This window comes from Centroberyx gerrardi, chromosome 21 (assembly GCF_048128805.1).
Source record: "Centroberyx gerrardi isolate f3 chromosome 21, fCenGer3.hap1.cur.20231027, whole genome shotgun sequence".
Classification (NCBI taxonomy): domain Eukaryota; kingdom Metazoa; phylum Chordata; class Actinopteri; order Beryciformes; family Berycidae; genus Centroberyx; species Centroberyx gerrardi.
Window position 1 is genome coordinate 6,472,993 of NC_136017.1, and position 27,314 is coordinate 6,500,306.

Consider the following 27,314-nt stretch of genomic DNA (forward strand, 5'->3'; position numbering starts at 1 on the left):
GCTCTGCCAGAGACAGAACTTTAAAATGTCCCGAAGATTTATAGCTATCCGGTTTGCCATGCACAAAATCACAGACAGCTGTGTACCAGTTTTGCAAGAGCCTGGAGCAAGATTTAATCCAGGTACCCACATAATTATAAGGTACATGGAAGGTGGAATGCAGTCCTGTCGCCTTCAGATGGCTGTAGGGGTTTCATCAACTGAGACGGAGAGCCCTTAAATGACAGATATTGGTAAGAATCACCCCTTAATCTAGCCCTGATACAGGACCCTTTGGTCGGAATGGTTATTCTCTCTCCCAAAGGCTCCTGTCCTGCTCCATTAAGAATTCTTCCTACAAAAGTCAGAGAGGACGAAAACCCTCTGGACACAAGTGTCCAGAGTCCAGTCCAGGACTCATACCAGCAACCCTCTGGACACAAGTGTCCAGAGGGTTGCTGGTATGAATCCTGGACTGGCTGGGAAAATCTGGGCAAAGGAATGAGACAAGCTCTCTCCTCCCTCAACAGCTACTGTCATGGTCCCGCCCTCATTTGCTCCGGTGCAGCTACAGTATATGAGCATAATACAGGGCATTATCTGAAGAAGAGCCTGTGAGCCAACTCAAACACACCCACACACCCCTCTGCAGGTTGAAGAAGTAATATACTTTTTTGCAACTGGGGAAGTAAACGGTCGCTCAAGTCATTTTGTTATGATCCACAATGGCTCTCAATATACCAGGTATGATAATGATGATGGTCTTCTACTTGCTGGTCCTGGGAATTGGCATCTGGGCATCTGTAAAATCAAAGAGGATGGAGAGAGACACCCAGGGGGGCCGGATAGAAGTGGCCTTTTTAGCCAACCGGAGGGTCACCTTGGTCACGGGAGTCTTCACAATGACGGGTGAGACTCTATTTATCTCATCTGGTCACATTTGTATTGCATTGAACAAATGTATTGTATTTCCCCAATTTCCTCCAGGGGATCAATAAAGTGCAATACTATCTTGTCTATTATTGCACCTACTGCCTAATCTCATCTGCTCTATTTTGCTGTGCAATGGGGTTGATGAAACACTTAGTATAGTATCATTCTGGTAAAACAGTTTTGGTGAAGTGGTCCATCAAATAAAAAGTGACATTTTCTGGAAAATCAGAGGGAGACTTCTGGCATCACAACAGTTTCAACTATTCATTTGTCTTTGACCGCAGCACAGCACATTGTAGGTTTGTCTGAGTCTTTATAAATTCAGAAATTGAAAGGTGTTTCCCTTGAAAAACATAATCTCACTCTCCTTGGGTGATTATGCATGGATTTTTTTTTCTTTTCCTGCTGCAGCCACTTGGGTTGGAGGTGCCTTTATCGTCGGTGTTGCACAGTCGGTGTACAACCCCACTGAGGGACTACTGTGGGCTCTTGTTCCCCTGCAAATGTCCGTTTCATTTATTATTGGTAAGATCCTTTTGAATAATGTCAGTCTGAGTCACAAAGGGGCACAGGAAGGTTTTATTTCCAAAGTGAGATATCTACCATGTGAAAAAGTGTCACTCAGGGCAAACACATGTATGGTGAAAAAAGAGAAAGCTACCCGAATTAAAAATACCCCTCCCTGATTTCCTTTCACTTTCACTTATCGGTGTGTCGCAGATTATTTTCTCCACCCAGAGCTGTTCCAGTTCTGTTGACTCAAGTAGCTAGAAAAGTTGAAGATGATTTAACTTTATGCAAATAAATACAAAATTTCATCGTACTGACTTAGCTCCTATCGGTACTACACGCCAACATCTTTGGACGAGCTATGCTAGCTCTCGTGATCTAAAGGCACGGTCGGCAAAACAATGCTCGTCGAACAAGTGTTGCAACACGTAACCAGTGACGTAATGTGAAGTCCTCGTAACATGTCCTGACAGTTGAGTAGAATTTTTTGCTCCATGCAGTTCACTCATATGAGCCTGACAGAAATACACTGTAGGAATCGTTAAGGAGATTTGTCCGTCACCCCCCCCCCCCCCTTGCTCAGTCTTGCTCAGAGTTGGTACACATTTACCATTTTCACAGATTTACTGTAACATTATGCGTTAGATCAGGCCTATTCAACTGGCGGCCCGCGGGCCAACTCCCCCGCCAATCAAGTCACACCGGCCCGCCGATCAGTTCTGTTTACAAATAAATGAAATTTAAAACCTGAATTGAAAGAAATCACGCGAATAACGGGCATTTTTGCCACAATAAATCCTTCAAACCAGCAGAGCGCTCCTGTGTAATGTAAACTAGATCCTGTTCTACATACTCCGGTACGGTAGGTGCAGTGTTGCCAACTTGGCGAATTTGTCGCTAGACTTAGTGACTTTTCAGACCCCCCTGGCGACTTTATTTCTCAAAAGCGACTAGCGACAAATCTGGTGAGTTTTTCTGACCATGGGAAGCAATGTTAATGTGTTGAATCCCAAAGCATTTGGCAATAAATTGGTATGGCTGATGCCGGTTTGCTCTACTTGCCTGTCGAGGTCTGACGATCACAGAGCAGGGACTGTAGGATAGGGTCCACTTGTAATTGCTACCGGCGTACGCCGAAACTATCAACGCTTAAAAAAAGAAAAGTTGATGCCGAAAATCGTCAATTCAACAGCGACTGGACTGAGAAATATGTATAAAGAAAAAGAAAAAAATAAAGAAAATGAAATTAAGCACTTGGCCTAATTATTTAAAGAATGCCTATTTATGCTTGTGTTTATCTCTGTTGATAAAAGACAGCTGTTCTTCAATGTGTCAGTGACAAAAATGCTTGCTCTCTCTTTCGGTCTTTTAAAGGTGGGCTGTTCTTCGCCAAGCCAATGAGAGACAAAAATTACATCACTATGATGGATCCTTTTCAGAGAAAGTATGGAAAAGTACTGACTGGGTTTCTTGCCATTATTCCAGTAATAAGTGAAGTTATCTGGATTCCTGGCACGCTGATTTCCTTGGGTAAAAGCATGTGAACACACAAAAATGCACATAGTCTCTGTCTTTCTCATTCAGATTTTCCTCATACATTTAAGTGTGTGTGTGTGTGTGTGTGTGTGTGTGTGCGCGCGCGCGTGTCTGCTTGCTACAGGGGCGACCATGAGTGTCATTTTGGATTTGCCCATCAGTGTATGCATCTGGATCTCTGCTGCGGTGGCTATCATCTACACTGTTCTTGGAGGTCTCTATTCAGTCGCCTACACTGATGTCATCCAGCTTTCTCTGGTGTTTTGTAGCTTGGTGGGTATTACGCAATGAAACAAAGAAGTTCAGCTTTGCCAATGAACTGTGTCTCTTGGAAATGTACCAACATGAGCACGTTTCACACACGTTACTTTCATAATGTATTTTGGATGCAAGGATGATTTATTCCAGCATTCTTTATTTGAATTTCGTTGTCCTCCTCTGTCCATAGTGGCTGTGTGCTCCGTTTGTTTTGGCGAGTGACGTCTACACTGATATCACCAAAACGGCATTCAACCAAACATATCAGGCCCCCTGGGTTGGCCAGCTTGGGCCTGATAAAGCCTGGAGGTGGATTGATCATTTCCTAGTGATGGTAAAGTGAAGTAACAGAAAATTGGTTTAAAAATTGGCATGCTTGAGCCTGCTGGACCACATAGCTTATCATCAACTTTCAGATGTCCTACATTAAAGCCTCTATGTGTAGAATTTGTATCTGATTATATCATCCTCCAATTAATTTTGATACCATAAAAGTTTGTCATTAGAAAACTGAGACCATCGTGGAGAAAACTGGTCAGTCTGTTGATTCTCTGTGCGGGGGTACGAACTGGCACGAAGTGCCGTACTGACTTACGGCAGAAACTCAAACCAAACCAGGAAGAAAACAGACACAGTTTGAATGCAGACTAGTTGCTTAGATTGAACAGCGTGAAGCTAATCAATATGGCAGATAGTGGTAACATGGAAGACAGGACTCTCTGCTGGACCCTCTGCAACAAAACAAAACAAGAAGCCTATAACAGAAGAGGCTAAAACAGCTAAGTTCCCGTTCCCCGGCTGCCGACAGAGAGTGGGGGTACAGAAGGGAAAGAAACTATCATAGCCACATACATTTGTCAGCAGACGATGGCGTTCCTTCCAGCCCTGACCTGTGTGTGCAGGTTATAATTGCGTCGTTTAGTCCGCATTTGCCGTCTGGTTCCGACGTCCTGTGTCCGGTTCATGTGTGCTGCCTTCTGCCAGCTTGATCGGCCACATTTAATACAATTCCATACTCGGATTACGTTACTTGATTTGTTTTTAGTCTAGTTTGTTAGTGGTAGCATTTTCCATTCAGTGCAGCTCGTAGCATCAGAATAGTAAATGTTGGATAGGCTATGTTCACAACGACAGCGATCCCCCAAACATCTGCTAACCGGAATTCTCACAATAGCAAACTACTTCATAGTACAATGCTGTCATTCAGAATAATATAGGAACTAATGCTTGAGCTACAGTTATCAGCAGTATTTTGTTTACATATTGTGGCTGTATGAAGTGGGGTATCACAAACACTGCTAAGAGGTTGCAAAGATGTTTGCGACTGTCTTTTTTTTGCACTACCACTAGGAGTCGCCAAAATCAACAATTTTCAAATCCTACACATAGGGACTTTAAGCTTAAAGGCATAATATGTAACATTTCCGCATTAAAATAAATAAAAACAACTAGACCTATGTTATATATTTTTTTGAGTTGTGTACTTACATTATCCCAAATGTTTCCAACAATGTTCAAACCCAGAGAAATCCGTAATTTTATTCAAGGTAACTGTGCGTTTCATTTGGTCGCCTGTCAATGGCGTCATATCCCCTTTACCCCCTAACCTCCGGGGAAACACGGGAAACACCAGATGATACGTCAGAGTGAGGAAGGAAGTCAGCGAACTAGCCACTCTAGCCACTCTGTGTTTTTTTTCATTCTATTGTTTTTATTGCTCACTCGTGATGGATCACGATGATTCATTCCCGTTTGCTGCGTGTTCTGTCGCTGAAGCTGTCCCCGTAAAAAAAACTCCCATGATCCCACGCTACTTCACGACGTCATCAAACTACGTCTTTTGTTATTGTTTTGATTGAGAGACCCCTAGCGGCAGAAATTACATACTGTGCGTTTAAAGCATGAGGGTTAGGGTTAGTGGAAGCCTGGTGTCTGTAAATGATCTGGTATTTGCTGTATGAGACTGCAGTGCTCTGAGACGCTAGAAGACACAGCAGTGGATCGTTACCAGCAGCCAATAAAGTCATAGGAATATTTCCAGGGTGCTATTGAGCCGACCCTTGCACTCCATTGGCTACTTCTAATGCTGTTGATCTACAACGTGAAGTAAAGCTCATTCTGCTGTTGCACTGTTGCTCTTTACTCCTTGCACTTGACTGTAAAATTGTAAACTGTAGATACCTTTTTACTCTTTGTTCTCCAAAATAAACACACAGTTTCACCTCACCAACTGATAAAGTTTATCTCATTGAAAGATGCTCTGGATAAGAGCATCAGCTAAATGCCTAAAATGTAATATGTACAAAGTAGATGGCTTGGTCTGTTTCACATCTTTCATTTTTCAGAGTGTGGGGAATATGGCAATTCAAGATTTTCATCAACGGACGCTCTCCTCCAGCTCCACGTCCACAGCCAGAATCATCTGTTTTGCAGCAGCAGGCATCGTCATCATTCTTGGAATTCCTCCCGTGTTGATCGGAGCCGTCGCAGCCTCAACAGGTAAACCAGACGGGTCGGGCAGCAGGGTGGTGTAGTGGGTAGGGGGGCCGTCCTATGACCAGAGGCTCCACCAAGCATCCGGCCTGCTGAAGTGTCCTTGAGCAAGACACTGAATCCTGACCAGCTCTCTCTTCATCAGCACAGCACTCTAACCAGCAAAAAATCTGTCTCCATTCAACACAACGGCCAAAGGCGCACGCAAAACCTTTTTTGCGTGATAATGTGAACACTCCTTAATGCACAGAAAAACAGTGAGACGACCTCAGATGAAATCTAAGCTGTCAATCATCCCCACCTGCTGCACAGCTCTACCACCTGCACAAACTATACACAGAGCAGCTTCTCACTAACCTTGATTCTGATAGATAAGTGGGGTGAACAAGCTGAGTCCAGAACTTGCAAGACCTGGACCATTAATAAGGGGCCCCAGACTTACCTGCCTTAATAAAAACTGATGTCCTAGTAGATTCAAATATTCCATTCCCTTTCTTTTATCTCTTTTCGGCACCAACTCTTATCTGTTTTGGGCTTTGTGTGTGTGTGTGCATGTGCAGCAGCCAAATTGGGTTAGGGTTAGGGTTAGTAGGGTTAGGTTTTGTTTGTTGTATTTCTTCAGTGTTTTAATCACTTTGCTTCTACACTTTATCTCTGCAAAACAAAACTAAACTAAACTAGGCTAAATCATCTGACTAGTATCTCTGAAACCTGCATGTTTCCAGTCAGTTTCCTCTTATGTTTCAGACTGGAACTTGACCTCATATGGTTCTCCTTCTCCATATGAGCGAGGGGAGGCGGCTATGGTATTGCCCATCACCCTTCAGCATCTTACCCCGACTTACATTTTCGCTTTTGGCATCGGAGCTATTGCTGCCGCTGCGATGTCATCCGCTGACTCTTACCTCTTGTCTTCCACCTCCATCTTCACCACCAACATCTACCGGACCATCAGGAGTCAGGTGCAAGGAACAGGAGGGCGAAAGTGGCAGACTGGAGCTTTAGTTACAAGCATTTCTTGGAAGCCGAGCTTCTGGAGGCAGAGATTATTTCATTGAGTTAAACCTCAACCAAAGAACCACAGTTTTCAAGACAGCAAGTTAGCTAACTGTCAAACTTGATTGACAAAGAAGGAGTTCTGGGAATTAAAAAAAAAAAAAAGTATATAATAAAATATAGTTTATTTCTGTTTTTCCTTTCTTTCATTAATTCATGAACATAGCATTCATGATCTTCGAAGTTCAACAGTCTAGCTAACTAGCTTGATAGCGCTAGGCTAGTAGTATGCCTGATTTGGTCTTGGAAGCTCAGCTAGGCTAACTAGCTACACTAAATGATCTCACACAAATACGTGAAATGAACACGAACTCTAAAACGACGATTTACGTGCTGTGGACACGTATTAAGGGAAAATAACGTTTCTCCACCACAAACTGAAGGTTCCCCCGCAATGAATTTAAATATGTTCCTCCACCACAAATTTTAATTCGTTCCTTAGCCACAAATTTAACTACGTCCCAAAGGTTGGATAACGGTTAAGTTTAGGCAAGTAAGTAAGTTTGGTTAAGGTTAGGGTAAAGATTATGGTTAAGTAGGCAAGTAAAACAACTTGTTTAAGGTTTGGGTTAAGGTTATAGTTCGGCAACTAAAACAACTTGGTTAAGGTTAGGGAAAGGGCTTGGTCATGGTTAAATAAGAAAAACGTTTGGTAAAAATTAAAATGTGGTTGAAATGTCCTTTGAAAACGCTGGGAATTGAACCGCTCGAAGGCAAGCGCATACGCCCGTCCACCATGCTACATAAATGTGACACTACTTCCTGTTTATTTTCGTGTCTCCTTCACGTAACCGCTTCATGCTGGGAATACGTAAATTTAACACTTTACGTTTCACCAACACGTAAATTGGCTGTTAACAAGTCGTGTTCATTTGACGTTTTTCTGAGAGATTAGTCTGATAATGTAGTATATAGACTGCATTTTTTCAGCAAGAGCACTAGGTTTCATAATATTTGCAACCTCCTCTTTTACCCCTTGTCTTTTCACATGGTAACAATAAATTGCTTAAAGTCACTAGAAGTCACCAGATGATATCATACGCCACATTGCATACGAATATATTGGCTACCCTGATCCTGATCTCCCCCTGCTCACAGTGGAGGGAACCCTATGTCGTGTATAACCCTGTCCAGGCAGGATTATTGCTGAACAACATTGGTAATGTAGTTTAAATCATTACACGCCAGTCATTTTAATGAACGATTGGGACAGTGTATTACTTTATTACTCCCATAAATTACTAAAAAACTGTGGTTCTTGATAATTTCCTCTGTCCACAGAGTGTTAACTCAACCAATGAGATTATATCTGCTTCCAGAGCAACTCCGCCGCTGAGAAATGTTTGCAGAACTAAAACTCAATTTGTACAAAGTGTAGCTCAATAGTTGGATCACTATCCAAGGTTAGGGGTTTCCTTTGTTGTGTCGCTCAATAGTATTGCCAGGGTTAAGGGTTTGTTTCCCACTAGGGCCTCCCATGCTAAAAAACTCATGGTACTGTTAAGCACTTTGGATAAAAGTGTCCACCAAATGGCATGGAGAGAGCAGTAATCATTAGCTACCATTAGCCCACAAAATGATTTACCCTTGTCTTCCATACAGCTAATTCTTGCCATTTAATCAGAGATTACTTTGTTTGTTGGGTAATGTTGGAGATTTAACTTCCACCCAAGAATTACTGTATGTGCTCTTCTCTTTAGGCATCGGATAAAGAGTTGCAGTGGGTGATTCGTGTCTCCATAGTGGTTGCAGGGCTTGTGGGTACATCCCTCGCCTCCCTGGACAACAGCATCATGGTGTTCTGGATCCTGGGCTCGGACTTTAGTTACACCATCATGCTCCCCCAGCTGATTTGCGTCCTCTTCTGCGAGGTTTCCAATGGCTACGGGGCTATCACAGGCTATGTTGTTGCCGTGGTGATGAGAACTTTGTGTGGAGAGCCGGTGTTGGGACTCCCTGTCGTTCTCCGTTTCCCGGGTTGCACTTTGGAGGACGGCGTTTACGTTCAGTACTCTCCTGTCAAGACCATCTGCATGCTCTCTAGTCTGGTCTCCATTCTGTTGTTTTCCTACATGGCGTCACTCCTGTTTAACAAGGGGATCCTTGCGGAGAAGTGGGACGTGTTCAAGGTGAAATCCCAGGGAGCGCCAACGCCGCCGGATGCCAGAGAGGATGAGGGTGACGATAAGACTGAGGTTCAAAATGAAAATGGCAAATCTGTCTTAGAGCCAATGCTGGATACAAGATGCTAATTTTGTTTCTTTTGAATTTTTTGTTTTTTTTGTTTCTGTAATGTGATTGTTGGTGTGTGGTGGTAGGCCTGTCAGAAATGATTATTGGAAATGATTACTGATGATGCAAATGCTTTATGTAAAATGATTATGACACTGGCTGGCTTGGGGCGCCTTAACAAATTCTTATGGCTTATCACACGAGTGTCACATACATCCTTATCAGTGTAGTAATTTCAATTAATATTATATAAAAAATAAATAAAAAGAGAGTTCAGTTTTAAGTTTGATTGAAATGCAATTAGTTCTGCATGTGTATTACAGCCTAACCCGACATTTGATATCTATTGGTCATTAAATCCCTGATCTTCCAATCAGAATTCAAGAGAGGTGGGACTTGGAAGAGTTAACTGCAAAACTAGGTAGTGTGTAGACAAGAACCTGTTGAAGCAGTAAAGGGCTATCCATCCTGAAACAACGCCATAATATCCTAACTGTGGTGTACGACATGTTAGACCTACCTGTGGGGAATTATGTGTAAATGCTGTAAAGGTAAAACTTGACTTTATTATTTTATGTGTACTGTAGCTAAATGTTATGGTCTAAACTAGCCCCGTTGGGACTGGCACAACACTGCGTGGGTGCCAGTCCTGAGTCCTTGCATTAAAAACTTTTGATCATTCAGGAACTTTGACTACAACTGGGCAAGGTTTACAGACCGCATTTTGCCAATCTGACAAGCTTTCTGGATTCCCTGTGTGGCGAGCTGGAAAACGTGCTCTTTGCTGCCCCTCTTTGCATCTTTTGTTTTGTTTTGTTTGTTTGTACATGCTTCAGAAGTCCAACTTTTGCCTGTGTCTGTACCAAGTGGCCAAAACCTTGGGTGAATTTTGAAGCCAATAAGGAAGTGTCTGAAAGACCACAGCCCAACTTCTCACTCAAAATATAAAGTCAATAAATTTTTTCGCAAGTGGTTATGGTCTCAAAAGCTAATTTCACTTCTTATATGTGTCCATATGGCGATTTTCAAAATAATTGCATCATTAACGGGATATAACAGGTTATAAAACAGGGTTGTTTTCTGAGTGATTGACAGGTTGCCTGTCCAGTGATCGGCAGGTCGCCGGTTACGGACCAATAGCAGGCGGCGCTGTGGTCAAACCCCGGCTTCGCTGTGGCTGCTCCGGCTCCAAAAAATGTCAACATGGCGGCACTCGTAAACCCCAACAAAACGGCCCTTCAGAAACCTATGGGTGACATCACACTCACTACGTCTCACCCGCCTGCAGTCGGCCTCACCCGCCATTTTCCTGCATCGCCTGCATTCCATTTGGTAACGATTTCTCCTCGTCTTCTCGCCTCGCGTCTCTTCCTCGACTCCTTGGTCAAAGGTCACGGGGGAAACGAGATGCAAGGAGGAGAGGAAGCGAGTGCACTCTGATCTTAGAATGGCTGCCACTCTTCTTCTACACCTCTCGTCTTTTAACCAATTGGAACATCCTCATTTTTGGATGCAGGGTCAGCGTGGAGACGAGGCCACGAGGACGGAGTGGAGGACGCATTTTGGCCAAATGGAATGCACCTTTTATATACAGTATACATACTAATATACTGTATACCATAGGCATATCCAGGAAAACATTCTTGGCAAAAAAAGAAAGTTATGCTGCTCCACCAGTGAAACCACGTGGCCTAATGGATAAGGCGTCTGACTTCGGATCAGAAGACTGAGGGTTCGACTCCCTTCGTGGTTATCTTTCTAATTTAGTATTTCCAGAGGTTTCCATGAAAGCAGCAGGTAACCTATTGCAATCATGATTGGCATTTACTGGAGACTGAAATTCGTCATGAAACTAGGAGTCAAAGTGCATGTAAAGCACACAAGTGCTGAGAGGGGAAAGCCAACTGTTTTAAGAATTCATTCCTTTCATGTTCAGAAATGTTAATAAAGAAAAAAGAATCTTTGCACATCCAAAAGTCCTCTGTATAGCTCAGTGAAATAAACAGGTGGCTATGGTGCACCAGGATCCTGGTTCAAGCCTCAAGTCTTTTTATGTTCACATCATATAACAACAACAATTATAAGCTGATGAATGTAAGGTACAAGCAATGTGGCTGTTGCTCAGAGATGCAATAATACAGCCGATCATTAGCAGTTTGAGCACTTATAAATAAGCTGATGAATAAGATGGAAGAAGTCTTTGGCTGTAGCTCAGAGAGATAAGTAGATGCTTGTCATGCAGAAGGTTGCTGGTTCTGGCTCTCTCATGTTATTGTTGGCAGTAGTGTGAACCCTTATAGAAATAAGATGATGAAGGTGAACTCATGTGAACTCAGAAGTAGCTCCGCATCATAAGCAGCTGGTTTATCCTTCACTACCTGACAGCCTGAGTGTTGGTTTAATCCCTGATGGGGGAGAAATGTTCTTGTTAAATCTGCAATGTCTTTAACCTGACTGGTAAACACACTGTCTTACAGGGCAATGTACTGTATACTGGCTCCTATAGGCCGCTCCAAAGAAATACACAACCTGTACATACTGATCCAAATAAATAACAGACAACAGTTAGGAACTGGCTCCTACAGGCAGTTACATAGACACAGATACTATATGTGATTGACATGATATGTGGAGAGAGGAGGAATACCAAATGTGAGACAATCATACTTGACATCATTGGCACTGGCAATTCCTTCCTGTTTTGAAGGCTTTCCAGCAATAAGCTTTTTGAGTTTATTCCTTTCATAACTCATATTGTAATGCTCAATTTAGATACAGCTCATATTTGTTGTTTATGATTTTAATAAAAATGTATGTTTTTATTATTTTATTTCCCGTGTTCACTCTGAGTACACACACACACACACACACACACACACCATTAAGAGCTTGCTGCTTTTTTTTTTTTTTACATCATGACCATTTACTGGAAATGGAAAGATTCGAAGACAGGAAGAACATTGTAAACAATATCCATTTATTTTATGATATTCCAGAAATAGTTCAATATAGCTTTATTCTGACATTGCACAAAGAAGACACAACATAATTATGACACAGACACATATATTTAAAGGGAACCCAGATTCAGTAAATTCGGTGGCTGTATGACTTCAAAATTCTTCTGAGGTTATGCTGTCAGGGCTCAGGTGCTGCTTTATAAGAGAGTTCATCCCCAGTGGCGGGACAAAACTTCCTTACAAACTGTAGTAGAGGGATATGGCATTGATGTAGTATGTGGCATTTATACATTTGACATGTTTACTTTCAATCAGTCATGCACTTCTGCTTGCATTAATGGACAAAGTTTTGCATCTTGAAGATTGAAATTGTAAGAATTTGGTGAAACTTAAAATGAAGGTTCAGTTCACCTTGCCAGATTTCCCCCCTAATATTTAATCATACTACTCAGGCTTATGCTTGACATTCTGTAGGATGAGAATGCGTTCAAAATGTTGAATGAAATGCCGCTTTCTCCTCCACCTTTGTGCACATCTGCTGCCGTCTAGCAGCTGAATCATAGCTGAAGGAGAAGACAATCAGCTTACTTCTTCTTTCTTAACAGTGATCATTTTCATGGCATATGACTAGCAAAGTTAGGCGTCTTGTATCTTAAGATGACACTGAAAATTTGGTAAGTATAAAAGCCAAGGTCCGCTGAATTCACATTGTCATTTTTATGATCTTAAAGCTAGAAACAAGCAAGGCTCTAATTTGTGATTTCATCGAGACCAAGAACATTAGACTCTAACGTTGGTAATAAAACACGATGCAAGTTTGCACAATTTTAGTGTTTGTATATACTGTATATAAAAGCTTTATCATTTGCACCCTATTCCCATTGGGGCCACCCAGGTTAAAAAAGTACCAGCACCCATGGTACTCAGTTACAGTTAAAAGTGTAGCATGTTATCTCTCTATCGTATACTGTATACAGCTGTGTGTGTGTAAGTTTCCCCAGTTTGTGACAAGAACTTTGAGGTAAACGCAACATATTCTTCAGTTACAGTAAAGTCATCCTGTGCCAACTGTGTATCCATACGGTGATCACACACTGTGACACTGTTAAATATTCCAAAGAAATCTGAATACATGTTAAATACAGAGCTGACACACTGTAGAGAGAGGCAGCGAGACACTCACAGTGCATTGGTGTGCATGATGGCACATAGCAATCCTGCATATTGGGATCAACATCATAATTATTATTAATATAATCATCATCATCATATCATATCATTGTCATTAATACGCTGCTTTAAATATAAGCCCAGCTATTCATCACTTTTCATGAATAGGGGAGAACAGGGTAAAATGAGCACTTTTTTCCTTTTTCTGCTACTATGGCTAAATAAATTTGTATTTATTACAAAGAAAAAAAAAATATATATACTTAAGGTTGTTAGGCATCCATGGATATTAAAACATTTTCTGTAGTGAGTACAGTTTTAGAAGTACTACCCATTCAAAAAAAAAAAAGTCTTTTGGCTCAACTTGCCCCTGGGCTAGTGGCACATTTCAATCCACAACCACCGTTTTGGAGTCCAGAGTTATGCTAAATTCATGATTTCATATTGTAGCTTATAGCCTTAAATTACATTTATAATAAAGCCTCAAACATGCATACTTCCATTTAGATACAAGAAGCATGACAAAAAAAAATAAAAAAAATCACATCTTGGACCTAGCTCACTTAAAACTTTCTCCATACGCTCTTCTCCATCACTGATTCAGGTAAATTATTCTTGCAAAATCTGTGATCACATGATTCATTTTGTGCATGACACCTTGGATACAAGATGTGGCTCATCTTACCCACAGGCTCAACTTACCCCGTCCTCCCCTACTGAAAAAGCTCATACCAGACATTCACAGGTTAGATTGCTGCTTGCTCAGTTTAAGTCAGGTCTTGTCTGTACTGTACCAGGTCCCGTGCCATGGAGGGAGGTCAGAATACACTACAGACACAAACAGGGGGTAGACTCTAATAATTCTCTGTTAAGTTAAGGCATGGAATGAGCAACGAGGTAACTGCTATCTACTGTATCGCTCAATCACAGTTGCAATAAGAGGAATCTTGTTGCCACGCTGTTCTGAACATAAACAACAGCATCACAGACACATAAAACGACATGAATGACACTGCAACAACATTAGGACATGTGACTGAAAGCCTTTAAGTCTGTCAGTGTTATATTTCTTCTGCCGCCGTAAGCCGATATAACTTTGTATTGAAACACAAGATACATTAAGTGTCTTTGGTCACAAATAAAATATTCTGCTGAGATATGATGCACACTGAGCAGCACGATAAATATAATCATATTTAGTGGAATATATGGTTGACATCATGATTGTACAATGGCAGCTGTCAGCTGCAGAGCAACCAGTACTGGTCCATCTACTACTGAAGCCATAATCTAGAACTGCATTGAACTGTACACTGCAAAACAAGCCCATCTTATCATATCTTCTCATTTAATAATGGATTCAATCTTTAAATCCTAGTTTTCTTACAACAGGGAAAAGAAAATTGACAGTAGAGTGAGACAATGTCACGTTTCAAATGCAGCTTCACTAGTGGCACAAATTTTCTTGAAAAAAGTGAATCTTAAAACTAGAAATCACCATATTCAAAGATAATATCACTTGATTTAAAAATAGTTCCTGTTTTAAGTCAAGTCGCACTGGAATCGAGTGAAATTCACCCATACTATTGGAAGATTTTTTCACCTGTTTGGGGGGAAAAAATAACATTTAAAGACTGAATACAAGATTAAATGACTTAAAATGGACATTTTTTGCAGTGTAAAAACACCTCACACACCAGACAAAACCCCAAGAATTAAACCTTGGGCACCAGTTTATAATAATCTTCCAAAATATAAAATCTCACCAGACTCGACCCTTCTGGATTACAACCGTTTCTCGTTCCTGTCCCATACGATCACATATTATGTTTAAAATACATATACTGTATATTTCATCTACTTTATTCAATAAAAAGGTGCTGGGTTGCGCGAAGAACTCTTCACTTCAACCACATAAATAGCAACATTAGAATGGCTCTTGATATACTGTTAAATTTTACACAAAGAAATAACATGTTTCCATTTCCCCTCCCTTATAACATGACTGTGTAACACTTTGTACAAGTTATAGCATCTGCTTTTTGTATTTCATAAAGATCTTTACCTTCTTCAATATAGACAACAAAAGCTATAATAAGACTTAATTATATATATCAATCCTTTAAACATTTCTGTTCTTTGACAATTCAGTTGGTAGGTGTAACAATATCCACAATCATTATTATTATTATTATAGAATGATAAAAATAAAGATAGAAAATAATAAATAATCTTAAATCTCTGATCTCAGTGGGTAAAACAGACCAGCAGGATGGCAAAGAACGACTCAAAATTTACAGCATTTTAGCACTACTTCCTGTTCCCATATGTTTCTACATGGAGATAAGCAAGAAGGTAGATTGCCACTAAAATGTACATTCAACCCTCGGGGTATGAGGGTATATGAACAGATAGATCTGCAGTAATGATTTCAATGTTGATATTCAAGACTGACAGGAGGAGAAGATAGAAAGAAAGAGAAAGAGGTGAAGGAAGGGACTGGATTGAGGTATAAGTACTGTTGTGTACACTTAAGTTAATTCATGACTCTAGTGGAAGAGCCATTTCAAACTAAGTGTCTAGACTGAGGAAGGAGCAATTTGGTTTCAGGGCAAAGAAAACAGAAATCAAGTGATCTTAGTGGGATTTCAGTGGTATTGCTGACCTACAGATACACTTGGAGAGGCAGGGAGAAGTGGAAAAAACAGAAAACCCTACACTTGCCTCCTGCCTGTAGATTCCCATTCAAACCATGTACTTTTAGACTGTCAGTGAATCAAATCTAAACAAGGATATTTGCCTTTTTGTCTGTCTTTAGAAAGTGATTAATTCCCAACATTTCACCTTGTATTGACAGCAAAAACAGTCGGGCAGCGTCGCTGTAAGTTACCCTGCAAGTACCTGGGTGGTGTGCGTGTAGCCGGCTTGTTGAAAGCAGCTTACACGTGGGACTCGTCCAGGTCCAGGTCGACGGGGGAGAGGGGCAGGGGCGAGCGGCGGGGCGGCCGACGGGGCGAGGGCGGCGACAGCAGCGGGACGAGCAGCGGGTTCTCGGTGCCGTCGTCCTCGCTGAGCCTCAGCAGGGTGTCGCTGCGCGGCAGCAGGGCCGTCGTGTCCTCGTCCCCGGGGCTCTCCCTGATCCGGGACGGGCCCGGCGGCGGCGGCGGAGGCAGGGGCGGCGGAGGCGGGGGAGGCGGCGGCGGGGGGCCCGGGGCCGGCGCCGTTCCCAGCACGGGGAGCGGCGGGGGCAGAGGGGAGGAGGTGCGGGACAGGACGAGAGGGGAGCAGGTGTGGGAGAGGGGCAGCGGGGAGGAGGTGCGGGACGGGGGGGTCGGGGTGGAGGGGCGGGAGATGGAGGGGGGAGGGGAGAGGCTGCTGCGGAGGCCCCACTGCTCTCTCTTCTCCTTGCTGCTTATGGCTGGAGGGACCTGGAGGGGAAAAAAGGGGACGAACAAACTACTTTCAAAACACCTAAGATCTCTCTACCGCTCACATTAAACAACCCTCTATCCTGTAGTTTCTTCCTCAGATGTCCTGCAACTTTTGGATCCAACTCTACTCTTGCTCACCTGATTCAATTAAGGGCCACACATTATCATAACACCTTAATTGAATCAGGTGTGCAACAGTAGAGTTGGATCCAAAAGTTGCGTATGGCAGTAATCCGATACTTTACATTAGCGATTTCCATCATCAGCAGGTAATCAGTATTCGAGTTACCTACCCTCCCTGCTCCCTCTGTGCTCCCTCTGCTGGTCCTACCTGTGTATTAGCGGGGCTGTGCAGGTCGGCGGTGACCGTGGCCGAGGAGGAGGAGGAGGGCACTTCCAGGGTCGGGGACTTGGAAGGGGCGGGGCTTGCCTTCCTGCCCTCGGGTTGCGGGTCCGTCGCGCCGGGTGTCGGGGGCTTGGTGGCGCCCGCGGACCCCTGCTGCCCCTGGTTCTCCGTAAAGGTGACCGACCTCTTTTGGTCTCCGTGCGCTGTGGACACACACACAGGCGCGCGCACGTGGTCAAAACGGAGGGAACGGCGCCGCCTAGCGACTCGCTAACACATCAGCACCACCAAAGGGGGGAATGGAGGCAGGGGGAGGGGTACAGGAGGGTAGGCGGGGCTTGGGAGGGGATGCAAGACAGACATGCAGAGCGTCCTATTGGGTGAGGTTTCAGATAAAGGGGGGCGGGCCGTTGCAGGGAGGAGAGGAAGTGTTAAGGGTTGCGTCTCACCTTCACAGTCCAATAAAGTTTCTTTATTTCGAAACATAAGGCATGAGACAGAACAGAGTGAGAAGAGTCAGTTTGGTGAAACAACAAACACAGCATTGGAACAGAGACAGAGGTTGTGAACGGGGAGGAAGGGTCAGTTCAAGTCAGCACACAGGTGTTACTGTGAAAAATACAGTATTGAATTGGGAGAGTAATGCTTTTTTAATGTATTTAGCAGTCTAAATTTGATTTAGTGTGTGCTTGATCTGAAGTGCAGGGTAAGTGTGGCAGTTAGTCAACTCATCCTTTTTTTTTTATTTTTGCGACACGCAGATTGACAACTATCACTCACTTTCTCTCAGTTCTCTCTCTACACACACACACACACACACACACACACAGACACAGGGGTGTGTGCTGTTACCCAGTGGTTTGTTCTTGGGCTGGATGCTCCTGCGGGTCGTGGAGAGCCGCGCCCCCGATCGACCGCGTGGCTCGGTCTTTGGAATGGACAGCAGGGGGCGCCGCAGCTGCAGAAAACAAGCTGAATCACAATTTTGCAAAGGGAAACATGGCACTGTGCTCCAGGAACTGTACAGGTATTGGTGTTAGTTGTATTTTTATGCAACTTATGATGGATTGAAGTAGAAAAGCTGGATGGAAACAGATGGAAATGAGAGGTTTGCTAAAATGTACTCAATATCACAAAAACATTTTTACACTTGCTTGAGGCTGGAAAGTTTTTTGTCAAAGAAAGTATGTAATAAATAGTGCATTTACATACATACATACATACATATATATGCTTAGTTCAATCTCATTGCACAACATTTCAACAATTCAAAAGCGGTTTTGGATGTTCTTAAAGACTTTTTTTTGGTAATCTCTTTTCCTATACAGAGCTAACTATTTACTTCTAATTACTTATTACTTGTATGAATGGTAGGCTATGCAACTCTGTGAGAACACTGTTTTTGTTCCATGCTGCAGAGTGTTTGTCCCGTCCCATGGTTCAAACAGGAAAAATGTACAAAGTACCGATATCAATGTTGTTTCAATTTGCAGCTTTAAATGTGTTAAAAGGACACAAAAGACAGAATGAGTGCCCCCCACACACACACACACACACACACCTGTCTGAGGCCTCTCTTTCTCCCCAACGGAGGCTGGATCAGAAGGTTCTGCTGGCCCGGTTCACTCTGCACACTGGCAACCCTGGTACAACGAATCACACACACACACACACACAACCATATACACACACAAGACACAGAAATACACAGCGATGAAGAGAACAAAAGCCAACTGACTCCCCAGTTGTGCTCTCTAACTGGAGAGTAGAAAGGGTGAGTCGCTTCTATTCTACCCACTCACTCACCGCACAAGACACACATTACAGGACACCCAATCACAGTGCAGAAAAACAGTGCTGCCACGATTCATACACTGAAAACACAACAGAGGGATAGTGGGGGCTGGAGTAGCAACACTGGAACGATGAAGTGGAGTCAGGATATGTTATCTTTACAGCATTTATTTATTTATCTTTTTTAAATCCAGTTTCCATTCAGAGACAAACATTTTTCTTTTATCTTTTATCTTAATTGTCTTTATCACTGAATTGCAAAAATGGAATTAGATCCAATCTGAAGGTTTGAAGGTTTCTGGATAGTGATGAGTTAACATTTATTGATAGAATTCACACTTTTTTTTACATAGTTTGCCTTTTTTTTTTTTGCTGTGTGATGCACATTGAATTTGACTGATTAACAGCATCTGGACAGAAATAGCCGTAAGGTGTTCCTGCATGACGGTTGCCACCCCAGTGCCCCCCGTCCCCCACAGATTGGTATCCAGAAAAGGACGGCCAATTTGATCAGCGAGAAGCCTGATAGACACGTAAACAGTATGAAACACCATGGCACCAATGGGCGAGAGAGAGGCTGACTTTGGTGATGGCACATCGACTGTAAAGACCCACAGCTAACGGAGAAGGACAGAGGCGGAGCTCCCTGGCCCCGGGGGTGGGGTGGGGGGGGGCTGGGGCCCTCTTTAGGAGGGCGGCGGTGGGTGGGGGGCCTGGTTAGGACAGCACAGCGGATGAGCTGAGAGGATGGGGGTCAGTGTGGAGCTCAAAGAGGGGGAGGTGGGGGGGAGGGGACAGAGACACGGCACACTGGACCCACACAGAGAGAGATAGAGACAGGTAGGTGGGGGGGTGTGACGGGCCAAGGCGACTTGATTGGATGTAGATGAGTGATCAACGGCGAGACGGCCAATAGAGGAGGCCGTCCCGTGGCGATGCCCCTCCCCCTGGCGGACAGATGCAAGAACGCACCAACGGGACACACACAGAGAGAGGGCCACTGTACCTAGAGAGGTTACCCTCCTGCAGAAGGCCCTGGGACTCATCTAGCACATTGGGTTCACTGCAAAGGGGGGCGAAGGGGGAGAAGGGGGGTTTAGGGAGAGTCGAGACCCATCGCCGCCCGAGTCCCACGCCCCTCCTCTGAGGAGAGGGGGGCAGGAAGCCAGGGCTTTCGCTCCAGACACGGTCGACTGCTAGTCACAGCCGGAGCAGACGTTTTACATTCTTACCCAGATACTGTGTCTTAGCTACTTCACAATGCTGCTCTCAGGCTGCCGAGTAGAAAAATTACAAATCAACAGAGATATACAGAGAAAGAATGACTGTGGTTGTGATGACCGGGTGGTCCTTTTCAAAATTTTACATTACACTTTCCATAAACAAGCCAAGATTTGAAAAGAGGTGAACTGTGCTAGGATTCTGTCGCAGATTGGAGTTGTTAGACGAACATTTCTTGAAGGCAGAGCTGCTCTGGAGGCAGAAATAATCTCATTGGTTGAGTTAAACCTCAAAATATAAATAAAAACTATCTTTGGCTTCACCCATTGAGGTTTAACAGATTATTTCTACCTCCAGAGCAGCTCTGCCTCTGAGAAATGTTTGTAGAACTAAAACTAAAATTATGCATGTGTATGTGTGTATGTATTTGTGTGCATCTACTGTAAATTTGACATTGTACACTGTTTCTATTTCATGTGTTGGTGCCCGCATGTGTTTCTCTATTTACATGAAACCACATGCTTGAAGAAATGTGGTGTTGTATTCTTGTATGTGCGTTTTCCTAGAGTGTTTGTGTGCATGCATGTGTGTGTTGTGTTGGGGGGTGTCACCTGTGGCTGGGCAGCATGGTGGTGCGGGGGGCGTCGGGCTGCGAGGCCGCCGACCCCGTAGCGTGGCTGGAGAAGCGGCGCTGCGATATCACCCGGGGCAGGAAGGCCTCGTGCTCGCTCACCACACTGGGAATACTCATGGAGTCGTCTGGAGAGAGGAGGGGGGGGGGGGGGGGGGGGCAGACACAGAGACAGAGGGATGCAAAAGAATACGATTCAAACATCATCCAGTATGATAGAGATGGACAAATGCAATGTGTTGAGTTGTAACCCCACAAATGCAGTCAAATTGCATTCAGATACAGTTAGGAAGACAGAAAGGGCAAGAGAGAGAAAGACAAAGAGAAAAAAGTAGAGTTACTCCTTCAGTTCATCTGCCCCATTCTAACGTGGATGAGGATTACAAGTGAGAAAATGAAAGTGACAAGTAAGTTTTCCTGACTCTCTTCGTCGTCCTCGTCGGTGCGGCTCAGCGTGTCCTGGGAGGGCTGGCGGGACGGCTGGCTGTCCTGCTCCCACACCGTGCCGGTGCCCGTGTTGGAGCGCGACATGGTGGCCAGGCTGAGGCGGTAGGCCGAGGTGGAGGTGCCCACCGTGCTGATGGACGTCTTGCCCTGGTAGGCTGTTGGGTGGGGTGAGGGGGTAGGGCAACATGCACAGACACAGACATAAGTAGGAGATTAGGTTAAGAAGGGAGAATGTTTTAGATATCCATAATTTAAAAACTGTAAGGCGGCGTTCACATGAGCATTTGTGAAGCATCAAAAAAGAAAATGCTGCAACCCAGCCCGTCAAAACAGTTGAAACTAGGAGGTAAACGCCATCCGCTAACGGATTTCATCAGCCAATAAAATTTTGTCTTGTCTTTGACTGCTTCAAAAGGTTTTGAGACGCCCACAACAACGCAGCCAAGGTGGTTTCATCACCCAAGACCTACTCAAAGAAAATGATTTCTGTTATGAATGTAAATCTGTATCACTGCGAAATACTGTTGAAGTTGTTGGCTAGCATGAACGCTTTACTTACAAAATAATAATTTAAAGGATCTAATTTGTTGTATCTTTGAGCAGTGAACATCAAGTAACATGTTTTGAGTAAAAGCCTTCACATGTTACATAAATCCTTCAAAGGTGAATTCCCTTCCACTTCTTAAACTGCAAGTCCTGGGCTTAGGCAGGGACTCTATTGGTTGAGCCAAACAAATCAATGCCTAAAATCAATAAAATGACACTTAAGTTTCAAGGTGAGTGTGACTGTCTGACCGGAGCCGCTGTGTACGGCCTCCTTCAGGATCTTGAGCTCGTTGTTGAACTCGGCGAACAGCGAGCTCTTGCACAGAGGCCGCGGGATGAAGCGGCGCTCCAGCTGGTCGGCGATGTGGTGACGCGCCGTGATCTCCTCCTGGGAGTCCGCCGGCTGAGTCAGCAACTAGACACACACACACACACACACACACACACACATAAACACACGTGTGTATTGTGTGGTTTCAGTGAATTGCGTGTGCAGAAGAACAGAATGAAAAGAAAGACGATGAGATGGAAGAACATAAGCAAATCGAAGAAGAGAAGGTTAAAGAAAGTTGCAGAAAGTTGAAAAAGCTTCTTAAAAGGCACCATTAGTACTGGGACATGTCCAAGAATAGAAGTCGAAAATGAAAGCTGTAGGACAGTACAGACCAGGCTGGACCTTTACCTTGCACTGTATGAAGGGTCTCAGCAGGACGAAGATGGGGATGCGGGTTCGCACGATGAAGTCGATGAAGTCCCAGAAGGCCAGGCCGCCCACCTTCCTCAGGGCCATCTCCTTCACCTGCAGGCTCAGCCGGTACCACTGGTTCCCCAGCGAGCGCTCGAAGCAAACCAGCACCACCTTCAGAGCTGGAGAGGGAGGGAAGGAAGGATAGGGAAAAGAGAAACATTTAGCAAAGACACAGTAACATCCGAACAATCCCAAATTTCAAATGTGTCCTGTAACATCATGAACCGAGGGTCAACAAAATGAACCCAGGCACATTGCAGCACCCTATCCATTTTAAATTGGAAAAACTAACTTAAACCAATTAAAACCAACTACAACATATACATGTATCTGTATAAAAAGAATTTTCTACTGACTATTAAGATCTGAATCCACAGATCAAAAATCTATGAAGAAAAGTCTTCTTGAAGGGTCACATATTGATCCAAATCACAATGTACAAATTTGATATATCCAATAGCTGAAATATTTACTGTGCCTGAATCTATGCTTTCCCAAATACTATGAACAGATTTCACTTAAAATTGTGGTGAAAGCACTGAAATAAGTTAAATGTGCAAAAAAGGTATTGAACCACCAATGTGTCATAGTGTGATCTTTTATTCCTAGAATCTCAAATTAGACCAGAGAACGCTCCAATTATTCAGGGCGCTTTAGGGCGTAAGAATAATTACTACCCTAATCACTACAAACTAAACACCTTGACCTTTATCATGGCATGTCGGCATATTTATCCTGTTTACACCATGGTATGGATGCTCTCTCTCATACCCAGATATGCCGCCTGGCTGGTGGACTCGGCCAAGCCCTCCCTGCGCAGGTCCTTCCCCGTGTCTCCCGGGGTGGAGCAGTGGGCCGGGGAGGCGTCCAGCATGAAGTTCTTGGTGCGGGAGGTGGAGATGATGCGAGGGGGCAGCAGGATGTTGATGACCGTCTGCAGCAGCAGGAAGATCTCAGGCTGCTCCAGGTGGGGGCTGTCTGCCATGGGGAACACACATTAGAGACACACATTAGCCGTTGTGGGGATCGAACCTGTGACCTATTGTGTACAGGACGGTCTCTTTAACCTTTAGGCCATCATGCTGCCCCATAGGCACCTTGCCTCTACTGAAGACCTGAGTTGAACTGCTACTAAAATGGGTAGCAATGATTTTTTTTTAGAACTGTTTTATTAAGAGTTTAATTCTAAAATGAGATATTCACCATTTAAAACTCTTACAAAATGATAGCATGAGAGTAAATCACTTTGTGGTAAAGTTCAGAGTCGTCATAAGACATTTGCTTACACAATAGTTATATTTTTGAGGACAGAATCATCTCTAGAATCCACTTTTTTAAATTACAGGTAACAGCAAAATGTTTCAATAATGGCCATATAGCATTTTGGAAATTGGAAATGATTAAGTTCACAAAAATTGTACCTTGTGTATCGAGCTTTCTAGACAAACTCAAGCAACTACTTAAGTGGTTGAAAAGATTTAGTTTAATGATTTGTTTTAGGTTATATTTTAGCTACAAAATACATTGCCGATATGGAGAGTCGAGAGTAGATAGTTATATTTTCCAGGGCCTGTCCTAAGTAGATGTCTGTATGCCTTTACCTTTGCTCCCTGACCCCACAGTCAGCACAAAGGGAATGAGCAGGTTGAGCAGCATCCCCTCTCGCCTCTCCTGATTGGTGAATGGTGAGATCACATGGCTGAGAGGGAAGTCATCCTTTAAAGCCTGGGAGGGGAAATGGGTAAGTGAGGTGGAGGAAAGAAAACATAGGCACCAGTGAGGCAGTCTGATCAAACTTAAACTTGGTGCTGAACTTCAGAATCAGGAGAATGAACATAATACATTTACATATATTTGGATTTTAGTGCATAAAACATAACATGTCACGATTTTAGTTTCCACAAACAATAAACATAGACTATTGGCATATTATTGGCATAATACTGAAACATTTAATTTCACTTAGGATATTGATTTAAGATGCCAAAAGTGCAGTAAAATAATTGTACTCTTAAAATCAAGACTAATAATCATAATGATTGTGATTACAGTGTCTAGCAAAATAATGGGGACTATTATTTTAGCTATAGTCATGCAGTACTAAATAGGAGACAATATACACAGTACCTCCAGTACTATGTATGCGGTAGTACGAGGGTGCAAAAAGAGCGCAGTGTGAATAATGTAACTGTGCAAGTAGAAAAATGTAAACTGTTAATCTAAATCAATGATTTCTGGGTTAGGGTTAGGGTTAGGGTTAGGGTTAGCCTAACCCTAACACTATTACATTATACTATTATACTATAATATTATACATTATATTATTATACTTCCTGAGTCAAAGCCGCAATATTCAACATTTTTCACATTAAATATTCTAACAATAAATAAAAAGAATATATTATACATTATCAGTGTCTGTCTGTGACCCTGTGTGTTCATGCCTAAATCCCCACCGTTTGATTAATAGATAGAGAGATATTAGAGATATTAATAGATATTTAGGAAGCCTGTAAGCACCAGTGGAGAACAGAGTCAGATGAAGATAGTGGAGGCCTACCTGGATCTGCAGGGCGACCAGTCGGACCACTGCTGTGCTGAAGGGGAGCGGAGGGGAGAGGTAGGGGCTGAGGTGGAGCAGCGGCAGCCCATCCGCCACACTGGAGGGACCCACCACACCCATCACCTGACACACACCAAAAAAAAACAGCTATTAGCCAAAATGAAGGTGTGTGTCTTCTCCCAGTGTGTCTGCGTGTGTTTTTCCATACCAGGTTGACACAGACGTTGATGAGCGAGCGCAGGTGTGGGAGGAAAGAGATGATTGGCTGTCGCTGCAGCGTCAGGCAGATCCCCTCAATCAGACTGCTGGCCGCCTCCCACTCCACCTGTCTCCTGGAGAACACACCCCCCATGCACACCCACCCACGCACACACACACACACACAGAATCACAATATGCGCACACATACAAAAACACATTATCATAAATTCAAAAAAGCTTACAGCACTGTACCGCGTTCACATCATATCAGATTTACCCTAAATACAAGTTGCAGATGGGGGGAAAAAAATGCTCATGTCAGCCACCTAGTGGAAATTATATGTAGGACATGTGGGGATTTTTTGTAGGCGCTGATATCTCCCACTTGGTGTCATGAAGTGCATCAACAGGGTGCAAGCAGAAAATCTAACAATGTTGGCAGTCCAAGGTAAGAAAAATCAAAAATATTAGTTATATTCACACTAATACTACGCTAAATCTACTTACAAAAAGCGAGCAATATCTGCTGCAGTTTATTTGTGGTTGATTTTTAAGCACCACAACAATTGACGTAATTGCCATCTTGGATGTGGGCATTCCAATGAGTTAAACAGGTGAACGCTTCCAAGTTGTAGCAACCAGATGTCATCCCCTTCTTCTGCTTCTTCCGATATGACATGAACGCAGCATAACATCAAATATATCAAATCTATAAATCTAAAAACAGTGTAGAATCAAACCTAAGTAAGTTGAAAGTTAGACTAGTAAAAACACCTACCTCTGACTTCATACCATCCCCCATAAAACCATCACCAGTAAAAAATGTTTCATTCTGAGCCTAACAAAGCCTATATTGACAGCAAATATTGCAAAGCTCACAAACACAGCCAGCTACACACTGCAACAACAGTTCCTGGTGTGGAGTTCACACCAGTGACCAATGTTCCCTCTAAGCCAGTGGAGTCCAGTCCTTCCTCATGGATGAGTATGCAGGTTTTCATTCCAAGCCAAAGACGCCTGGCTTACTCCCATATTAAAGGGGTTACTGCAGCATGGAAACATCTTAACATCCTAATCCTTCAGTTTTTTGTTTTTGCTGTTTACACAAACTATGTGTGTATGGCCAATAGCAGAGTTACTCTGTGGATGTAAACACAGCCAGTGAAATTGGCCATTAAAGTGTTTGGTTGGAACGAAGACCTGCATCCTCTCCCATGGCACAAGACTGGACACTGCTGGCTTAGAGGGAACATTGCCGGGATCTCTCTCCAATTCCCACATCGTCACACACGCACCCACCCACGCACACACACACACACACACACACACGAAAACACACAGCAGCAGCACTTACGGTACAGCACGCACAAAGGCAGCGCTACAGAGGACAGTGCCAAGAAGCCGTCTATCTACTGTACACACCACGGCACTGGGACGGGCACTGGCACTGGCACGGCACGACACACTCACGGGGATAGAGAGAAAAGAGTGGGCGCGCGTTCAACAGACCTGGTGCACAGTGCCTGTGGGCGAGCGCACCTGAGCGTAGGCATCTTGTGGATCTTGTTGAACATGCGGTCCAGCCTCTTGAGGATGAGGATGAGGGCGGGCCGCACCGCCTCAGCCGACCAGTCGGTGATGGGCAGCATCTCCATGATGTAGCGGCGCAGGCCTCGGCTCTCCATGGTCAGCGTGTCGTACGGCGCCAGCTTCAGCAGGGCGTGGGCGATCTCTGCCAGCCTGGGGAAGACACACACACACACACACACATATTCAGCGCCAACACTTCAACTAAATCAGTGCTATCCCAGGCCCATTCCTTGGCATGTGAGAATAGGTTAGTTAAGCTTATACCCACTGTCATGGTGTCCTGTATCAGTTCACCAGGCGTCATATAAACACGTGGTTCACAATCTGGATACCTCAAGTGGTTGCAAGATGATTCACGGTATCTGAAAGAATATATTTCTAATATACAAATTTATATTCACGTCTTTATCTGTGATTAACGCCTTTTTCATGTGAAATAAGGATTATTTCCAGGCTTTTCTAGACTTTTTCCAATAATTAATTACGTGAAATAGCTTTGTTTTTAGAGGTTGTGAGCTGAAAAACGGTGAGACCCAGAGATGTCCACCCCATCTTCAGGCTATTTGTGAGGTGGTGGTACAGTAGCCTAAAGGGCAGAGAAGGGGGTTTTGTGACCAGAGGGTTGCCAGTTAGAATCCCAGGGGAAAGTGAATGATAAACAAGAGAAGT

At 43.7% G+C, this 27,314-nt stretch overlaps 2 protein-coding genes and 1 non-coding gene across 3 annotated transcripts in view; 2 read left to right on the plus strand and 1 right to left on the minus strand.

Moving 5' to 3' along the window:
• The first annotated feature begins 685 nt into the window (after positions 1-685).
• On the plus strand, positions 686-9,201 carry LOC139930496 (high-affinity choline transporter 1-like). Its single transcript, XM_071923712.2, has 8 exons — positions 686-888; positions 1,324-1,437; positions 2,797-2,952; positions 3,083-3,231; positions 3,407-3,550; positions 5,562-5,715; positions 6,457-6,671; positions 8,466-9,201. The coding sequence occupies exons 1-8, from the start codon at positions 705-707 to the stop codon at positions 9,015-9,017; spliced, it is 1,668 nt and encodes a 555-aa protein (XP_071779813.2). The 5' UTR covers positions 686-704; the 3' UTR covers positions 9,018-9,201.
• Positions 9,202-10,677: 1,476 nt separating this feature from the next.
• trnar-ucg (transfer RNA arginine (anticodon UCG)) lies at positions 10,678-10,750 on the plus strand. Its single transcript has one exon. It is a non-coding gene; the product is annotated as a tRNA-Arg (tRNA).
• A 5,316-nt stretch (positions 10,751-16,066) lies between these two features.
• Positions 16,067-27,314, minus strand: part of unc80 (unc-80 homolog (C. elegans)) — a 61,098-nt gene continuing 49,850 nt past the window's right edge. The window contains exons 51-64 of the mRNA XM_078291239.1: positions 26,595-26,795; positions 25,063-25,186; positions 24,852-24,977; positions 23,893-24,016; positions 23,063-23,269; positions 22,226-22,410; positions 21,793-21,958; positions 20,973-21,152; positions 20,531-20,678; positions 19,705-19,761; positions 18,466-18,547; positions 17,757-17,862; positions 16,890-17,107; positions 16,067-16,555 (exon numbers count right to left, since the gene is read on the minus strand). Coding sequence (XP_078147365.1) covers positions 16,067-16,555; positions 16,890-17,107; positions 17,757-17,862; positions 18,466-18,547; positions 19,705-19,761; positions 20,531-20,678; positions 20,973-21,152; positions 21,793-21,958; positions 22,226-22,410; positions 23,063-23,269; positions 23,893-24,016; positions 24,852-24,977; positions 25,063-25,186; positions 26,595-26,795 — 2,413 coding nt within the window. The remainder of the gene's footprint in view (positions 16,556-16,889; positions 17,108-17,756; positions 17,863-18,465; positions 18,548-19,704; positions 19,762-20,530; positions 20,679-20,972; positions 21,153-21,792; positions 21,959-22,225; positions 22,411-23,062; positions 23,270-23,892; positions 24,017-24,851; positions 24,978-25,062; positions 25,187-26,594; positions 26,796-27,314) is intronic.

Excerpts from the sequence above, each read along its gene's own strand:
- LOC139930496 (XM_071923712.2), top strand. The coding sequence starts at position 705 with ATGGCTCTCAATATACCAGGTATGATAATGATGATGGTCTTCTACTTG. Across the intron at positions 3,232-3,406 it reads CTCTGGTGTTTTGTAGCTTG|TGGCTGTGTGCTCCGTTTGT; the intron begins GTGGGTATTACG and ends CTCTGTCCATAG. Across the intron at positions 6,672-8,465 it reads ACCGGACCATCAGGAGTCAG|GCATCGGATAAAGAGTTGCA; the intron begins GTGCAAGGAACA and ends TCTTCTCTTTAG.